The following is a 19662-nucleotide window of genomic DNA, read 5'->3' as shown; positions in this document are numbered from 1 at the left end:
TTTAAACTATTTAAAATAAAAATAATTCAACTGTTAATTTAAGAAGTGTTCAGTTTCTTAAAAAAATATAATTGTTCAATTTTTAATGTTTCTTGAAAGAATGCAAACGTCCTATTAAAACTTTGTAGAATATTTGTAAAGTAACAGTAACTTCATAATAATATATTTTTTATAAAATATTGGTTCAGTCGAAAATATTCAATTTTTAATCCATTCAATTAAAAAAATTTTTAATTAAGAAAAAGAATAATTAGTTAATATGTAGCAATATTTGACTTTAAATTTACGACGATTGAATTGAACATTACAATTTTGATTGATCTTTTTAAAAAATGTTTAATTTTTAATCGAAATTGTTTAATTTTGGTGTTCAAATAGCAATTGAGCACTTATTATTTGTAGAAAAAGATTGAGTAATTTTAAAAGATATTTAGAAGTTTGGAAAATTATTTTAAGCGAATATTCAAAAAGATTTTTAAAGATTTCTAAAATTATTAAAAAAAAGAATCTGGAAGATTTTAAAATTTAGAAGCACTAAAAAAGTTTCAAAAATAATTTTTAATTTAAATGAAATTAAAAGAACTTCTAGATTTCTCAAGATTTTGAAATAAAATTTTAAAGCTTTTCAAGGATGTTTATAATTAAAACTATTTATAATGAAAATAATTTAATTTATAATTTAAGAAGTGTTCTGTTAAAAAATTTAATTTTTCAATTTTTAGCGTTTCTAGCTTAAAATTCTTTAAAATAATATAATTTAAACAAATTTAAAGTTCTTTGGTGCTTTAATTTTAAGCATTGAAAATGGTAACATGGATTTAATTTGTACAATTTTCGTCTAAATCTTTGAACTCATTAATTTCTAAAAGTTAAAAATTCTGAATTTTGTAGTTTATCTACATTTCATTTAAAATTGTTTAATCTTCAATTTGAAAAGTTTAAAATTCAAGAATTCGACTTTGAGTGGTTTAATTTGTAGTTCATTTTTTATTTATTCTAATGAAAAAAATGTTTAGCCTTAGAGTTCCTATTTTTTAATTTTATTGCCAGTGAAAAATGTTTGCGAACCGAAAAAAAAACCAGGAAATAACTGGGAATTTTTTCTTATATTAAAACGGGCACCCAGAAAAATTCTTCTTTTTTATTGTAAATTCAAGTATTCCAGTTAAATATTTATCATTTTAGTTAAAAATTCATCTCTCAACTTAAAAATAAATTTACTTGGTGAAAAAATAAACGCGTTTGTTGAAAATTAATTTTTTTTTTCAAGATTCATTATTTTAATTAAAAATTCATTTCTTTGGTGAAAAATGAGCTGTTTTATTAAAAACTTGTTTTTTCTTTGGATGAAAAGGAATTTTGTTTACCGAAAATTCAACTATATTTCTAAAAATCCGATTTTTTTAAAAGGAATTAAATTTTAAATCAGACATTCAAATAATCTATTTTTTATCGAAATTTGATCTTTTTTGGATAAAAATTTAAGTACTTGGTTGAAAATTAATATTTTCTATAGAAAAATTAAACTTTTTTTTAAAGTCATGTAAGTTGTTAATATAATTTTAGTTGAAAATTAATGTTTCGGTTGAACATTCATTTACTGACTGAAAATTTAAGTATTCAATTTTTGGTTAAAAATTGATCTTTTTCTATTTGAAAAATCATCTCTTTTGGTTGAGCATTGATTTTCTTAACTTAAAACTCAATTATTTAAGTTTTGATTGGCAATTTATCTTTTTTAGTAAATTTTTGTTTAAAGTTTAACTTTTTCAATTGAAGATTCATTGTTTTAGTTGAAAACACTTTTTTTTTAAATTTTAATGCATCTTTTTCAGTTGAGGATTCATCATTTTAATTAAAAATCCCTTTCTTTGCTTGAAAATGAGCTTTTTTTTTTCATTAAAAACTTGTTTTTTCTTTGGATGAAAAGGAATTTTGTTTACCGAAAATTCAACTATATTTCTAAAAATCCGATTTTTTTAAAAGGAATTAAATTTTAAACCAGACATTCAAATAACCTATTTCTGATAGAAATTCGATCTTTTTTGGATAAAAATTTAAGTACTTGGTTGAAAATTAATATTTTTTATAGAAAAATTAAACTTTTTTTTTTAAAGTCATGTAATTTTTTAATATAATTTTAGTTGAAAATTAATGTTTCGGTTGAACATTCATTTACTGACTGAAAATTTAATTATTCAATTTTTGGTTAAAGTTCAACTATTTCAATTAAAGATTCATTTTAAAAAATTGAGTTTTTTTACTAAAAACATTACTATTCCATTTTCTCTTAAAATTTTTTTCTAATTCAAAAATCAATTATTTCGTTGGAAATTTGGTTGAAAAATTGTATTTTTTGGTAGAAAATGAATCTTTTTGTTTAAAAATTCAAGTATTTCAATTAAATGTTCTTAATTTTATTTCGAAAATCATCGTTTTTATTTTAAATTCCACTATTCCAGTCACAGATTCATAATTTTATTTGAAAATTCACTTATTTTGCCATTTAACCGGGTAAATTGAAAAACTTGATCCCGAAATGACCGGGAATTTGAAATTGTCCGCCAAATCGCCACCCTGATATTGTAATTATAATAATTTTATTTGAAAAAATGTATTCCCCTATTTTCGTGAAAAAAAAAATTAGCGTCAAAAGAAGCACTTTGTAGTCGTGCTATTTGAGAAGAAGAAAGAAAAAACGTATTTTTTTCGGACCACCCTATTCAGTTTCAGTTTATTGATTCGAAAATTCTGATGTAGATTCACATAAGTTTTTCAATGTCTGGAAGTGGCGGTGAATCGTCTGGAGTGCCTCAAGTCCTAAATGTCTTGCTTCAAGGAATTGGAGTGACTTTAACGGACATAAACGACATTGTCTTCAAGTAGGAGCATTTTTTGAAATAAATTAATTCAAACAGGTTTTTTGCTCTTGAAAAATCTCCTAAATATTTAGTTGTTTAATTTTTTTTTTCCTTCTTAGGTTGGCCTACTTTGAGAGAGACTATGTCTTCATGACACATAAGCAACTGATTTCAGAAGCGACCAATCATTATGTCGGACAGGCAATCAAGCAAGTCTACGTTTTAATTTTGGGTCTGGATGTTATCGGGAATCCGTATGGTCTCGTAGTTGGCACAATGAAAGGAATTGAGGACTTATTTTATGAACCCTTCCAAGGAGCAATTCAGGGACCTGGAGAATTTGCCGAGGGTTTGTTCCTCGGAGTGAGGAGTATGCTAGGACATACCGTGGGAGGAATGGCTGGTGCTGTTTCTAAAATCACGGGCGCTATGGGTAAAATTAATTATTCTATCTAAATTTATATATACTTAAATTCCCCTAAAAAATCGGAAAAAATAGTGGAATTTCCATCCAAAAAGGATATCAATTCTCTTTTCAACAATTAATAAATTAATTATTAAATAAGGAATCGAAAAAGAGGAATTTTTAACCAAAAAGAATGACTTTTTAACGAAATTTTCGAATTCTCTATAAAATAGTTGCATTTTTATCCAAAAAAGATTAAATTTTTCTTAAAACAGATGAATTTCTTTTTAAACAAAAATTTTTAACAGTCGAACTTTTACACGAAAAAGATTCCAGTTGACTTTTCAAGAACAAAATATGAATTTTGTAACAAAAAATAAGTTTCTACGAAATAAATTAATCTTTAATTTAAAAAAAAAAACGAATTTTTAACCAAAAATGATGAATTCTCTGCCAAATAGCCTCATTTTTATCCAAAAAGATGAAATTTGTACTAAAACAAATGATTTGTTAAAAAACGTCATTTTTTTTAAAATTCAACATTCATCCAGATAAGATTTCATTTATCTTTTGAATACTAAAGTATTAAATTTTAAAAAAGTTAATTTTCTACAGAATTTTGTAACAAAAAATAAGTTTCTACGAAAAAAATGTTATATTATTTAAAAATGAATTTTTAACCAAAAATGATGAATTCTCTAGCAAATAGTTTCATTTTTAACCAAGAAAGTTGTAATCTGTACTAAAACAGATGCCTTTTTAATAAAAAAAAAACGACAATTCATTCTGCCTTAATTATAAATTCATCCAGATCAGATTTCAGTTTTCTTTTAAACAAGAAAATAGTTTCTACGAAAAAAAAGAATGCCTTGTTTTGTTGAATATTCCGCTTTTTGTGTAGGAAAAAATCGTATTTTTGGTTTGAAAATTCATATTCTCCGGTCGAAAATTGAACTGTTTTGTTGAACAATTTCTTTTTTTATTGAAAAAATTGTCCTGTTAGATTAAAAATGCTTGTTTTTAGGATAAAAAGTCCTCTTCTTTTGTTTAAAATTCACATTTTTTTGATAAAAATGAACTTTTTTCGTTGAAAATTCATTTATTTTGTTAAAAATTCGTCTCTTTTGACTGAAAGTCGAAATAATTGTTTACACTTTTTTTATTCAGCTATTCAGTTAAAAATTAAGATTTTTTGGTTGAAAACGATTTTTTAAATGAAAATTCAATTTTTGAGGTTGATAATTAAACTGTCTTCTAAATTAAATCTTTTTTATTTGAAATACGATCATTTAGTGGAAAATTCAATTCTTTTTGTTAAAAATTATTTTTCGGATCAAAAATCCAATTGTTTTATTGAATATTTTTTTTAGATAGAAAAATCGTCCTTATGGATTAAAAATTTATCTTTAAATTCCATAAGTCATCTTTTTCTTGCATTTCAATCTTTTTTGTTTGGATATTAATTTTTGTCTTATTTGAACTGAATTGAATTCAATTGAACTTGAGTTTTGCTTTCTTTTTAAATAATCTTATTTTTGGTTTGAAAATTCATATTCTTAGGTCGAAAATTAAACTGCTTTGTTGAATAATCGATTTTTTGTTTGAAAAAATCGTCCTAATGGATTAAAAATTCTTCTTTTATGATGGAAAAGTCACCTTATTTGGTTGAAAATTCATATTCCTTGGATGAAAATGAACTTTTTTCGTTGAAAAAGCAACCGTCTTCTAAAAAATTTCCCTTTTCGCTTGAAAATTCAATTATTTATATAAAAATTTATCTATTTTGTTAAAAATTAGTCTCTTTTGAGTCAAAGTCCAAATAATTTGACAAACTTTTTTTTTCAAAATTCAATTATTTGGTTAAAAATTTATAATTTTTTGATTGAAAATAATTTTTTAAAATGAAAATTAAATTTTTGAGGCTAATAATTAAACTGTCTTCTAAATTAAATCTGTTTTATTTGAAATGCGATCATTTAGTGGAAAATTCAATTCTTTTTGTTAAAAATTATTTTTCGGATCAAAAATCCAATTGTTTTATTGAATATTTTTTTTTAGATAGAAAAATCGTCCTTATGGAATAAAAATTCATATTTGATTGTTGAAAAGTCATCTTCTTTTTCTTTCATTTCAGTCATTTTTTGTTTGGAAACTAGTTTTTGTTTTTAATTCAACATAATTGAACTTAAATCTACTTAATTTTTTGTTCTCGTATAAAAAAATCGTATTTTTCATTTAAAAATTCAACTATTTGTTTGAAGTTAAATCTTTTTTGTTTGAAAATTTGGTTAAAAATTGATCTTTGTAGGTTAAAAACGATCTATCTCTTGAAAATAAAATTTTTTGTACTAATAATTCAACTGTCTTCTAAAAAATTCTCTTTTTTGACTTTAAAATAAACTGTTTTGTTAAAACTTGAACTTTTATGGTTGGAAATTCTGCTATCTTTTTAAAAAATCGCATTTTGGTTTTAAAATTCAACCATTTGGTTGATGTTATATATTTTTATTTGAAAATTCGACCATTTGGTTAAAAACGATCTATTTGCTGGAAATTTAATTTTTTAGGTTGATAATTCAACTGTCTTTTAAAAAATTCGCCTTGCTGGCTTGAATATTAAACTATTTTGTTGAAAATGTAACTGTTTTTTATTGAAGTTTAAGCGCTTTTACTTGAAGATTCGACAATTTGGTTGAAAATTAATTTTCATAAATTGAAAATGATCTAATTCTTAAAAATTTGACTTTTACAGGATAATAATTCAACTGCCTTCTAAAAAAAATTTATTTTTTGACTTGAAAATTGAACTACTTTGAATTTTGAGCAGCTGAAAGTTGAATTCTGAAAAATGAACTACTTTGTTGAAAATTCAGTATATTTCGACTTGAAATCTTAGGAATTTAAGGTTTTTAATATTGTATTCAATATTTTCAATATATTTTTTACAATATTTATATAATTTCGTATTCAAATTATACAGTCTCCAATTCTGAGCCTTCATTTTAAAATAATTTCAAGTTTAAAATGTTTAAAGTCAAGGTTCTTCAAGTTCAAAATTAATGTAAACCATAAAATTCTCTCATTTGAAAATAATAATCCTAGTTGATAAGTTTAGCTGTTCAGAAAGAAATATTTTAAAGCAAGATTCGGAATCCTTCAAGATGAATCACTATATTTTTTTATGATTAACGTCAATTATATGAAAGTTTTTTTTTTAATAGGATGAAAACTGAGAATTCTCTATAAAAGAAGCCAGAATAAAAGAATTTGGTCAATTATTTTAGAAAATATTGCAAAAATAGTGTATATTTTAAAATTGTCTTGAAATTTAAATAAAATCTAACAGAATAAACGTTTCAAATATTAGATATAGAAAGTTGGAAAATAATATGAATTATATAAAAATATATTTTTAATAAATTTGATAGAAATCTCATGATTTTTTATTTAAGATATTTTACATAAATTAAATATTTAAATAAATAAAAAAAATTAATACTTAATTTTTTATAGAATTTAGTTTTTGAAGCTAAAATATAATACTTCTGATTAAAGGCAAAGGTCTGGCAGCTTTGACTTTTGATAAAGATTATCAAAGGAAACGGCAGGAGCAACTTAATAAGCAGCCGGCCAATCTTCAAGAAGGTCTTGCTCGAAGTGGAAAAGGATTAGTAATGGTAAATTTTTATTTTATTTTTTAATATAGTGTAGCATATAGATTTAATTTTAGGGGCAATCAACAAATTACGTAAGTTGAAAAACTAAAATTTTCAAACGAACTGATTTAATATATATTGTTGAAAATTCGTCTTTTTGGGTTGAAAATTCAACTATTTTGGTAGAAAATTAAACTATTTTGTTGAAAGTGAACTTATTTGTTGAAAATTCGTCTTTTTAGCTGGAAAATTGAACTATTTTGGTAGAAAACTTAACTCTTTTGTTGAAAATGAACTTTTTGTCGAAAATTCGTTCTTTTCGGTTGAAAATTCCACTGTTTTTTTTTTTATCAAAATCTTTTGTTTATTGTCATATATATTTAGAATTACATTTTCCGTTGATTATTCCAACTTTTATTTTGATAATTCAAATAATTTGCTGTAATTGGAACTACTATGTGAAAAATTACTTTTATTTTTATAGGAAATGCATAATTCAAGTTAAAAATTCATCTTTTTTGGTTAAAAGTTTAATTATGCAATTAAAAATTCAACTGCTTTGTAGAAAGTTCCTCTATATTGTTAAAAAATCATTTCTTTAATTGAAGATTCAACATTTTAGATAAAAAATCATTCCTTTAGTTGAAAATTTAAATATTTTATTAAGAATTCTTTTTTTTTATAGTGAAAATTGATCTTTTTTAGTTAAATATTCCAATATTAGATTGGAAATTCGTCTTTTTGGTAAAAAATTTTAATTTTTTGGTTGAAAATTAAGTTTTGGGTTAAAAATTCCAAATTTTTGTATTAGAGATTCAACTGCTTGATTAAAAAATTAGATTTTTGGTTTAATTCACCTATTTTTCATTTAAAATTTGAATATTTTGGTGTTAAAATATCAACTATTACATTTTTTGTTAAAAATACAACTTTTTTTTTTTTTGAAAACTCAACTACTTGGTTGAAAGTGGAACTAATTTATTAAAAATGTATTTTTTTTTTTGGTAGAAGATTTGTCATTCGTCTAAACTGTTAAAAAATTATTTCTTTTTTTGATGATTCATATTTATAGATAAAAAATTATTTGTCTGGTGACAAATTTAACTATTTTGTTGAAAAATCTTTCTTTTTTTAAATTTAAAATTAATTTTTTAACTGAAAATTTAAATATTTAGTTTTTGGTTGAAAATTTATCTTGTTTTAATTAAATAGTGTATTTTAATGTTAGACTGAAAATACCTCTTTTCGATTTAAAAATTGAACTATTTTGGTTTAAAATTTAATGTTTTGGTTTAAAATTGACTTTTTTTGTTAAAAATTCAAAATTTTCGTTTTGGAAATTCTACTCTTTGATTAAAAATTAATCTGTTTAGGTTAAAGATTCAAGTATTTTGTTGAAAATTTTGTTTTTTTGTTTAATTAACCTGTTTCTGATATAAAATTGAAGTTCTTTTGGGTTGAAAATCAATTATTATATTTTCCGTTAAAAAATCATACCTTTGTTTGAAAGTTGAACTAATATCTGGAAAGTTTAACTGCTTTGTAAAAAATTAATTTTTTTTTTTTCTTTGAAGATTCATAATTTTAGCTTAAAGCGTTTTTGTTGTCAATTGTTTTAAAATGCAAATTTAAGTATATAATTTTTGGTGAAAAATGGATCTTCATTAGTTGCAAATTCTATTATTATATTGAAATTCTTCTTTTTGATTTAAAAAGTTAACTATTTTGGTAGAATATTCAATTGTTGGGGTACTTTTAGGCAATATTCAACTGTTTTATTTTAATAGAAAGTTTATCTTTTTAAATTAAAAATTCAACTATTTTGGTAGAAAATTCAATTTTTCGACTGAAAATGAAATTTGTTGTTAAAAATTGATTTGGCCTTGTTGAAAATTCAAATGTTTGGTTAAAAATTAATTTGTTTTGATTGAGGATTTAACTAAGTGCTTAAACATTCTTTTGATGGTTTAGATCACCTGTTTTTTATTTGAAATAAAAATATTTGTATCTTAAAACATAAACTATTGCATTTCTCGTTAAAAATTAATCTTTTTTGTTTGGAAATCCAAATATTGCGATTAAAAATTCATTTTTTGGTAGAAGATTTATTTCCCTGGTTGAAAAATGAACTATTTTGTTAAAAATTCTTTTTTTGTTGTTGAAAATTCATTTTTTTATCTGAATATTTAACTGTTTCATTTTTAGTGGATAGTTGATCTTTTTTAGTTGAAAATTCAACTATTAAATTGGAAATTTATCTTTTTAGTTTAGAAATTCAATTATTTTCGTAGAAAATTAAATTATTTTACTGAAAATGAACTTTTTTGTTAAAAATGTATTTTGTTTTGTTAAAAATTCAACTGTTTGGTTAAAAATTAATCTGTTTTGGTTGAGAATGCAAAAAATTTCTTGAATATTCATTTTTTGGTTTAAATCACCTGTTTTTATTTAAAATAAAAATATTTTTGGTTTGAAATAGCAACTATTACATTTTCAGTTGAAAATTTATCCTTCTTGGTAGAAGATTCATAATTTAATTTGAAAATTCATCTTTTTGGCTTAAAATTTAATTATTTCATTTTTAACAACAAATTTATCGTTTTTAGTTGAAAATTCGACTAAAAAATTGGACATTTTTCTTTTTGATTTGGAAATTCAAGTGTTTTTGAAGAAAATAAAATTATTTGGTTAAAAATTAATATATTGTCTTTGAGGATTTAACTTTTTTTGCAAATTTGTATTTTTTGTAGAATTTTACTGATTTTAATTAAAAATTAAAATATTAACTATTACGATTCTCTTTGAGAATTCACGTTTTACATTGAAAATTAATCTTTTCTTGTTTAAAATCTCAAGTTCTTGGTTAAAAGTTGAAATAAATTATTAAAAATTCATTTTTCTACTTGAAAAATTAACAATTTTTTGGAAAATAATTTGTTCGGTTGAAAATAAATTTTGTTATCTAAATAACTAACTATTTTTTGGAGAAAACTATCTTTTTTAATTTAAAATTTCGCTATTAAATTGGAAATTGATCATGGGTGAAAATTCAATTGTTTGACTGAATTCGTCTCTTTTGATAAAATTTAATTTTAATTTAATTTAATTTTTGGTGCAAAGTTGATCTTTTTTATTTAAAAATTCATTTTTGTGGTTGAAGATTTATTTTTCTGGTTAAAAAATTAACTATTTTGTTGAAAATTAATTTTTTATACTACTATTTAACTGTTTCATTTTTAGTGGATAGTTTTTTTAAATAAATTTCTTGACTGAAAATAATTTTTGGTTTTGGTTGAGGAAGCAAACAATTTCTTGAAAATCCGTTTTTTGGTTTAAATCACCTGTTTTTTATTTTTAATTAAAATATTTTTGGTCTAAAATAACAACTATTACATTTTCAGTTGAAAATTTGTCCTTTTTGGTAAAAGATTCATCATTTAATTTGAAGATTCATCTTTTTGGTTTAAAAATTAACTATTTCATTTTTAATAATAAATGTATCGTTTTTTAATTGGAAATTTATCTGTTTGGTTTGGAAATTCAGATATTTTGGAATAAAATTCAATTGTTTGACTGAAACTGAACTTTTTTCTTAAAAATTAATTTGTTCTTGTTGGAAATTCAACTGTTTGTTTAAAAATTAGTCTACTTTGGTTAAAGATTCAACTACTTTATTTAAAATTCGTCTTTTTTCGTAAAATTCTACTCTTTTTAATTAAAAATTAAAATATTAAATTTCTTGTTGAAAATTCATCTTTTTTGGATGCAATTTCAAGTATGTATTTATTTTTTGTTGCAAAGTTGATATTTTTTAATTGAAAATTCATTTAGTTGGTTGAAGATTCATTTCTCTGATTGAAAAATTAACTATTTTGCTGAAAAAAATTGGTTATTGTTGAAAATTAATTTTTTATCTGATTATTTAACTATTGCTTGACGAAAAATAAGCTTTTTTGTTAAAAAATTATTTTTTCATGTTGGAAATTAAACTGTTTGGTTAAAAATTAATCTATTTTGGTTGAGGATTCAATCATTTTGTTATTTATTATTTTTTTATAGTAAAATATTTTTTTTTCCAAGATCTTTCAATCTACTCCACCAAAAAAAAAAAAAAAAAATCGTCTCACATAATTTGTCAATGAGCCCTAAATTTTTAAGGCTATTTTATCAATATTTTAGGGGGTCTTTGACGGAGTCACCGGCGTGGTAATGAAACCAATATCAGGTGCGAGAGAAGAGGGCGTGGAAGGTTTTTTCAAAGGTTTTGGCAAAGGAATGGTTGGCCTCGTAACTAGACCAACTGCTGGAGTTGTAGATTTCGCGAGTGGATCATTTGGAGCCGTTAGACGGTACCGTTAACAGAAAATGTTTTTTCTTTTTTTTTTCTTGAATCGGAAAATAAATGGATTTATGTAATTCTCAATGAAAAATCTTTCTTCTACAGGTGTACTGAATTGAGTGAGGAGGCAAAACGAGTTCGACCACCCAGATTCTTCCAACAGGACAATTTAGTGAGACCTTACGTGCGCACAGAAGCTGAGGGTAATAAAATTCTCTGTGTGAGTTTTTCTTTTCTTTTTTTTTTTAGGTTTGCTCGTCTAGTGTGCGGTATTATTTTTTTTTTTTAGGAGAAAGACTCAATTGAATATTTAATTTTTTTTTTAGGAATTGGAGAAGGGAAAGTATGCCAATACTGATATTTATTTTTATCATATGTACATAAATAAAGATGTAGTTCTTCTAACGGATAAGAGGATAGCCTACTTAGAACGAAGTGAACTTTTCGGTGGTTGGAAGGTTGGTATTAACATAATCTAAAATTTCGCTTAGTATTTCGTATTATTATTATAAAATAGGATTTTATTTTTATTTATAAAACATTGTTTTCATAATTTTGGTCAATTTATTCAAGTGAATTCTACTTTGTCTAGAGTCGTAGATTTTTCAGATTATCTCAGTTTCTTCTCATTAATTCATGATTTACTTATTGAATTCTTAATATTTTCCATTATAAGAAAAACCTTCTGTAATTTTTGCTATAAAATTTAAAAATATATATACTATTCGAATTTAGAAAGAAGGTATTATTATAATAGAAAATTTTGTTACATTCTTCGTTTGCGAATTAAATTTTTTTTGTTTGTTGAAAATTCAAATACTTGGTTAAAAGTCAAACTGTTTTGTTAAAAATTAATTGTTTGGTTTAATTGAAAAATCATCTCTGATTGAAAATGTAACAACTTTTTTGAAAATCCATTTTTTTCAACTAAAAATTTAACGATACCAGTAGAAAATTGAATTATTTGGCTTAATACGCTTTTTTGTTTGTTTTTGTTACAGAAAATTTAACAATTCTATTTTTGGGTGAAAGAATTTTTTTTTAAATGAAAATTCAACTATTTGGTTGAAAATTTATATTTTTTTTATTTAAAATTTGAACTAGTTGTTTGAAAATTTGTGTATTTTGTGAAAAATTCGCGTTTTTTTTGGAAATTCATCTTTTAAGTTTTAAACAAATTTTTGTTGTAATATAAACAACTCTCCTGAAAAATAATATTTTTTTTATTGAAGATTCATAATTTTAATTAAAAATAAATTTCTTTGGTTGAAAGATCAACTATTTGATTGAAAACTTTTTTTCCCTGAAGATAAAAAGGATTTTTTTGTCAAAAATTTAACTATTTTGTGGTAAATTGGTTTCTTTTTTTACTGAAAATTATTTATTTGAACTAAAAATGTAACTATTATCCTGCCTAGTAGTTATTGTCCAGTTAAGTATTCTATAATATTAGTTAAAAATTCATCTCCTTCGCTGAACATTAATTTTTTTGCCTAAAAATTAAATTATTCGATTTTTGGTTGAAAATTCATCTAGTGGGTCAAAAATTCAACTATTCTGCTTAAAGATGAACAATTTTAGTTAAACATTTACCACTTAGTTTGAAAATGCAACTAATTTTTTATAATTAGTTGCTTCATGGAAAATAATCTTTTTAAGTGAAAATTTAAATGATTTAATTTGAATTTTAAATGGTTAACTTAAAATTTAATTATTTAATTTTTGGTTGAGAATGTACCATTTTTAGTACAAATGAATTTTTGTTAATTGAAAATTAAATTATTTTTTATTTCAGTTGAAGATTCGTAATTTTAGTTGAAAATTTTCAATTGAAAGTTCAACTATTCCATTTTTTGTTATAAATTAATATTTTTTAGTGCAAAATTTAAGTATTTGTTAAAAATTCAATTTGATTGGGAAAATTGGAATTTCGGTAGAATTGAACTGTTTTGGATTAAAAATTAAAATCTTTTTTGGTTGAAATAGCAACTTTCTCATTTTTTATTGAGAATTCATTTTTTTTGCGAATAATACAATTAGATGGTTAACAATTGCACTAATTTTTAAAATTATAAATTTTTAATTAATTTTTTGATTGAATTGAACTGTTTTTGATTCAAAATTGAAATCTTTTTTGGTTGAAATATCAACTATTACATTTTTTATTCAGAATTCATCTTGTTTGGTAAAAAATATTAATTATTAATATTATTATTAATATTAATTATAAATTTTTCTATTTGATCTAACCGTTTTGTATTTAAAATTAAAATTTTTTAGTTGAGATACGAACTGTTCCATTTTTGGATAATTGATTTTTTTAAATTAAAAATGCCTTTATTTTGTTGAAAATTCGAAATCTTACTAATTTAAAACTCAAATTCAACTTTTTCGGGGAAAATTCATCCTTTTGAATTCTAAAGTCAACTATTTTTGTAGAAAATTAATTTTCTAGATTAAAAATTAACAATTTTGTTCAAGATTTATATTTTCGGGTCGAAAATTCAATTATTTTACAGAACATTTTTTTTGCCAAAATATTTCATTTATATTTTTTAATTTTAAAATCCAAAAGACGAACCTTCCAAAAAGCAGTTGAATTTTTAATTATATTTTTAACCGAATAATAAACTTTCTAACATAAAAAAGGAATTTTCAAGAAAAAACATGAATTTTAAAACAAATAGTTGAATTCTCAAATTAAAAATATACATTTTCAATCAAAATGGAACAGTTAAATTTTCAGCTAAAAAGATAAATTTTCAACTTAAACAGCGAATATTCTTGGTTGAAAATTTATATTTTTGGTTGAATTTTTAATCATTTGGTTAAAAATTCATGTATATGGTTGCAAGTTAAATGTTTTTACATGACACGTTAGGAATTTAAAACTTAACTGAAATTCAACTCTTGGAAAATTCGTCCGTTTGCGTTGAAAATACAACTCTTTCGGTGGAAAATCAATTTTTTTTGATCAAAAAAGAAACTTTTCTGTTCAAAATTGAGATTTTTCTTGCTTAAAAATTCAATTATTTTTAAAAATTCTGCTCTTCTGCGTTAATTCAACTGTTTTGTATTTAATTTTTTAATCTTTTTTGATTGAAATATCAAATATTTCATTTATTATAGATAATTGATCTTTTCTTTTTATTAAAAATTCATGTATTTTGTTGAAAATTCGTCTTCTTGGCGGCAAAATGAATCTTCTTGGCTGTAAGTTTATATTTTTGATTGAATATTCAACTATTTGGTTAAAAATTCATCTATCTTCTTGTAAATGAAATATTTTTACTTAAAATATTAGGAATTTAAAACTCAAACTCAGCTGTTTTGTAGAAGATTTTTCCGCCTGAGATGAAAATTTAACTATTTTGGTAGAAAATTAATTAATTTGATTCATAATTCAACCATTCCATTTATGATTGATAATTTCTATTTTTGTTGAAAATCTGGCTTAAAAATGTAACTTTTTTTTTTACTGAATTAAAAGTTTTTTAAATTTCATGTAATATACAATTCTGAATAATTTTATTTAAAGCCTGTGTCGATACATTTTTTTATTTATAATTTAGAGACTTTAAAAAAATTAATTTATGGTAAATTAATTATTTTAATATTGATGTGATTAGGTTAGTTGGTCACATACGTGGCAAGAAGTGAGTGAGTTAACATCGATAGTGGACCGAGGTGTTCAACTTTGTATTAAAGATATGCAGAAAAAAAAGAAATTAGGAAAGTTCTTCGGCGGCGGCGAGCACATAAAACTCCTCCTCATTCCTGATTATCAAATAAGACAGGTGTGTTTGATTTATAATCAATACATTTTTACATCCATCATAATTTAACGATGTAAATATTTGTTGTAATTATATTTTTCTAGGTCCTCTGCAATAAAATCCATGATCAAATTCGATTAAATGATGTCTAAGGCACTATACCTTCCGGTTCAAATAAACCAGTTAGGTATGTCTTAGAAAAATAGCAAATGCTTGCAATTATTGTTAAAAACAATATATTATCTTCCGAGGCTTCGAAGAGACTAACGAAAAAATATCAATGTAAGTTTCTTAGAATAAGTTGAAATTTGTTACTTATACGTAAATATAATTGACCATAAAATGATATTGAAAACTACGGGTTTCCACATCGCTTCAATTTACGCTGTATAATAAATTATTTCTATACAATTTTCAAATCTGTTTACAATCACGATTTTGATAATGTTTTTGTTGATATATTTTATTACTTTTTATGAAAAGGATGAAGCAGCATTGAATAAATTGAGTTTAAGGAGTTTTCGGGAATTAAAAAGTTGTTTTTATTGACTATTTTAGGTTTTTATTTTAAAGTTGAAGTAGTAGAGCAACATGAATATCAAGGGATTTACCGACCGATGGTAATTATCTGATGTCGGTAAGTCAGCATGGAACAGAACCTTTTTTTTGGTCGGTAACTGCCGTGATAGCACCTTACTTTACTACCCAATTTTTTATACTACCTGGGTGGCGCCTTGATTGAGAAACCGGAAAATGACCGAGAATTTAATTTAAAAACCGGAAATTTACTTCTCATCGCAGTAAAATTCGAGTTTTCATTGTTTTAATAATTTTGCTCAATTTAGAAAAGTTATTTCTACTTCATCTAGAGTCGCAAATTTTTCAGCTTATCTCAGTTTATTCTAATTCTCGTTGAGAATTCATCTTTGGTATCAAATTCAACTATTTCAGTTGAAAATTCATTATTTTAGTTAGAAATTCATCAGTTTAGATGAAAATTGATCTTTTCTCGTTCAAAATACAACAATTTGGACTATTTTTTTAAAATTGAAAATCCAACCATTTCGTTGAAAATCTACATATTTGGTTAAAAATCTTTTTTTTTTTTTGTAGAAAATTATCTTTTTCTTTGTCAGTTAATATTCTTGTTTCAAAATTCTCCTTTTGGGTTAAAATTTAAAGTTAAATATTAATCAGTTTAGTGATTATACATTTTTTAGTTTGAAAATAAAATTACTTGGTTGTAAAAAAGTTAAACTTGTTTTTTTTATGAAAAGAAATTTTTTGCCGAAAATTTAACTATCTTGTTGAAAATTCGTTTCTTTTTTGGTTGAAAATTTTTTTTTATCTGAAAATTTAACTAATATTCTAGTTAATTATACCTTAATTTTAGATAAAAATTGATCTCTTTGGTTAAATATTAATTTTGGACTAAAAACTTAACTATTCCATGTTTAGTTAAAAAATTATTTTTTAATTTAAAAATTCATATTTTTTGGTAGAAATTAATCTTTTTGGCATAATATTAATTTTTTTTCTTTAAAATTTAATTGTTCGCTTAGAAAAAGAAAATACTTCAATTTGTTTTTTCAATAGTTATTTTGTTAAAAATTCATTTTTTAAACTAAAAAGTTAACTTTTCCAGTAGAAAATTCAACTATTTTTATGAATTTCGATTTTTTTGGTTGAGAATCATATTTTTAAAGAAAAATTCAAGTATTATATTTTGGGTTGAAATTTGATCTTTTTTGGATGAAAATTCAACTATTTGGTTGAAAATTGACATTCTGATATATTTCACATTTTTAATGACCATCGTTTTAATCCTCAATCGTGGTTTGCGATTCCAGTTTTCAGTTTTTTTTTTTTTAGAGAATAAATCTGCCAACTTATCCTCGGATATTGGAGAGTGGCAATATCAAGCCAATACTTGCAGGGGATTTTGTTTTTAACTTTTTTTATATTAAATAATAGGCGATTTTCGAGATAGGATATTTTAGATAGGATTTTTCAAACGTTTCATATTGTGCGTAAGCTTGAACCGTCTTAGAAGACAAAATTCTCGTGAACCGGAGAACAACAAATTTTCGTCGGAATTCCAATGTGTGAGAGGAGCGGGTGACCAATGACAGAGCTCGATCTCTCCTCCCCACCGCTGGATGGCGCACCAAGTTGCTCACCGGTTGATGAGAACTGCTAAGAATCGACAGGTGCTTGAGATTGAAAAAAAGGAAGATGGCGACTGTACGAACGGATCGCTTTTCTTGAGCTCCTATATAATTAAGGAAGAATCTCTTTTCGTTTCTCTCTGTGATCTTCCCTTGTATTAAAAAAGGAGGCTTAAGGTGTGGTGACAAAAAAAAGGATAGAATTTTTCCGATTTATTTTGAGCGGACTTCAACTGCAACTGCAAAAACAGGTGGGCGTTCACAAGATCGCTGGCCTCTTGGGCTAGCGTGATTTCTAAGCATGGGGTCGTTTGGCCATCCAAAGTCTGTCGATGACGGTACGGAGATAGAAGACAGCATAAATCAGGAGGTTTTTGATGAAACCCAACGAGAGTTTCTCTTAGAGATGGCTTCCACGCAGAACAATCATAATTATGCAAATGTAGGATCTGATTTCGTGAATTCTAGTCCTAATTTTATGGATACTGATCCTCCCATGCCTGTCTCATTTGAGCATCCGTCCAAATCCGCGAAGACACCTGTTAAGAAATCGGCTGAAGGCTTGCTAGAACATGATAACTCAAACAAATCCAGGCATACGGAATTGAATAATTCTCCATCTAACCACGTAAATCCCAGACCGATAAACACGTACTCCAAGTATAATAAGGGCCCATTTACCGTGGAAATAGATTCGGCTTGTAATCCTCCCATCCAGATCCTCTCTTTAGGCAAAATCTTACACAAAAACTTTAAAGACGAAGTAATTGAATGTAAAAAGAAGGGGCTAGGTAGAACCACAATCCTTTGCAAAACTGGCTCCGGAGCCAATAGAATTGTAGACAATTTGGAAAAGATATGTCCCAACCTTAAAGCTTTCATTCCTAAATTTAGAGTTACGCGTGTGGGTATTATTAGAGGGGTCCCTATAGATCTGACCATGGAAGAATTGGAGGAGTGTGCCATCAGCTCCGTCCCCATTCTCGCGGCTAAAAGATTCGACTGGAAGGATAAAGAGGGTAAAACTATTCCTGGTACTACAGTCCTAGTGACATTTGACGGACAAACGCTTCCTCAGGACATTAAACTGTACTTCCACTTCTGTCGAGTTAATCCCTGCATCACTCAACCAAAAATCTGCTACGGTTGCTTTAGACATGGACATGTCAAAAATATCTGTAAAAACCCACGATGCCTTTACTTTGGTGGAAAGCCCCATGAAGAGGGACAGCTTTTCCCTAAAGGATCGGAACCCCCTCAATGTCTAAACTGTAACGGCCCCCACTGCGCTAGTGATAAAAAATGCCCCAAATTTATTTTTGAAAAAGAAATCCGACAAATTGCAGCCTGTCGTAATGTTTCGATTAAATCCGCAGCCTTTATACACAAGAAAGAGCGAAATTCTCCTGGTGGTATCGCAAATCTTATACAATCAGCTCCATCTCAACAAAACGTAACTCAAGACCTCTCAAGCCAACACTTTAACTTCTCTAATTTCCCTTCCTTAGGTCATGAAAACCTAAACTCAGATCCCATCCTCACAAACTCAAATCGTGGGGAACAACACAACAATTACACAATAAATAAACCCACTGCACCCTGGAGTCGCTTACCCTCTTCTTTTTCCTCAACCCTCTCCTCATCTCCCAAAAACCTCAAGTCTACTCAATCACGATCTTTCTCACATCTGTACTCTCGAGATCCTAGTACTTTCGGTAACGGGGTTTGTTTAGAGGATCGACCTCTAAGCTCGCCTTCTAGATCTCCCACTCCCCCCTCTCCAAACATTAATACTGAAAACCTTTCAAAAATGATCTCTTCTCTAATGGACTTGCTTCAAAGCTTTTCTCCAATCCTTTCTCTATTTAAAAACATTAGCCTTGAACAATTAATTAGTTCCCTAACTAATACGAATGTACAAAATCCAGCTAGCAAATAATTTGTAAAGCTTGGATGCTTTATGCATTTCTTGCTCTTAATAATACGATGTCTTCCTCTTACACATCCGATGGGTAATCTCGAGAAATTAAGGATTTTTCAATGGAATTGTCCATAGCAATTTAGGTCCATAGCTGGACCTAAACTTGAAAGTAGGCCTAAGCGAGACTATCCAAATTCTCCTCCATGGTGGAATGAAGAGTGTACAAAATATGAGAGATTAAGGAGGGCTAAACATGGTAGATATCGGGACAATCGTACCTACGAAAATTTTCTAGATCTCCAAAAATTTGAAGCTACTGCTAAACGCACTTTGAAAAAAAAATTAGGATTTAGATCTTACTGCGCATCATTATCTTCCACTTCTAAGATTTCTAATGTTTGGAAAAAGATTTTGGGTTTTAGACATAGACTTCTGACCTCTCCTTCACCCACTACCTCTTTAGCTAACATAGAAACCACCAAAAAGATGGAACAGTTCATTGATACATTCTGTGTGTCTAGCTCCCCTCCAAATG

At 25.4% G+C, this 19662-nt stretch overlaps 1 protein-coding gene across 2 annotated transcripts in view; it reads left to right on the top strand.

Moving 5' to 3' along the window:
- Positions 1-15349, top strand: part of LOC117170643 (vacuolar protein sorting-associated protein 13) — a 171335-nt gene extending 155986 nt beyond the window's left edge. For both annotated transcript variants that reach the window (XM_033357554.1, XM_033357553.1), the window contains exons 45-52: positions 2761-2882; positions 2981-3294; positions 6823-6944; positions 11103-11272; positions 11368-11482; positions 11589-11720; positions 14892-15059; positions 15143-15349. In XM_033357554.1, coding sequence (XP_033213445.1) covers positions 2761-2882; positions 2981-3294; positions 6823-6944; positions 11103-11272; positions 11368-11482; positions 11589-11720; positions 14892-15059; positions 15143-15190 — 1191 coding nt within the window. In that variant the 3' untranslated portion in view covers positions 15191-15349. The remainder of the gene's footprint in view (positions 1-2760; positions 2883-2980; positions 3295-6822; positions 6945-11102; positions 11273-11367; positions 11483-11588; positions 11721-14891; positions 15060-15142) is intronic.
- The last annotated feature ends 4313 nt before the right edge of the window (positions 15350-19662 follow it).

This window comes from Belonocnema kinseyi, chromosome 4 (assembly GCF_010883055.1).
Source record: "Belonocnema kinseyi isolate 2016_QV_RU_SX_M_011 chromosome 4, B_treatae_v1, whole genome shotgun sequence".
Taxonomy (NCBI): domain Eukaryota; kingdom Metazoa; phylum Arthropoda; class Insecta; order Hymenoptera; family Cynipidae; genus Belonocnema; species Belonocnema kinseyi.
Note: the sequence above shows the minus strand (reverse complement) of the source record. Positions and strands in the feature narration are given on the sequence as shown.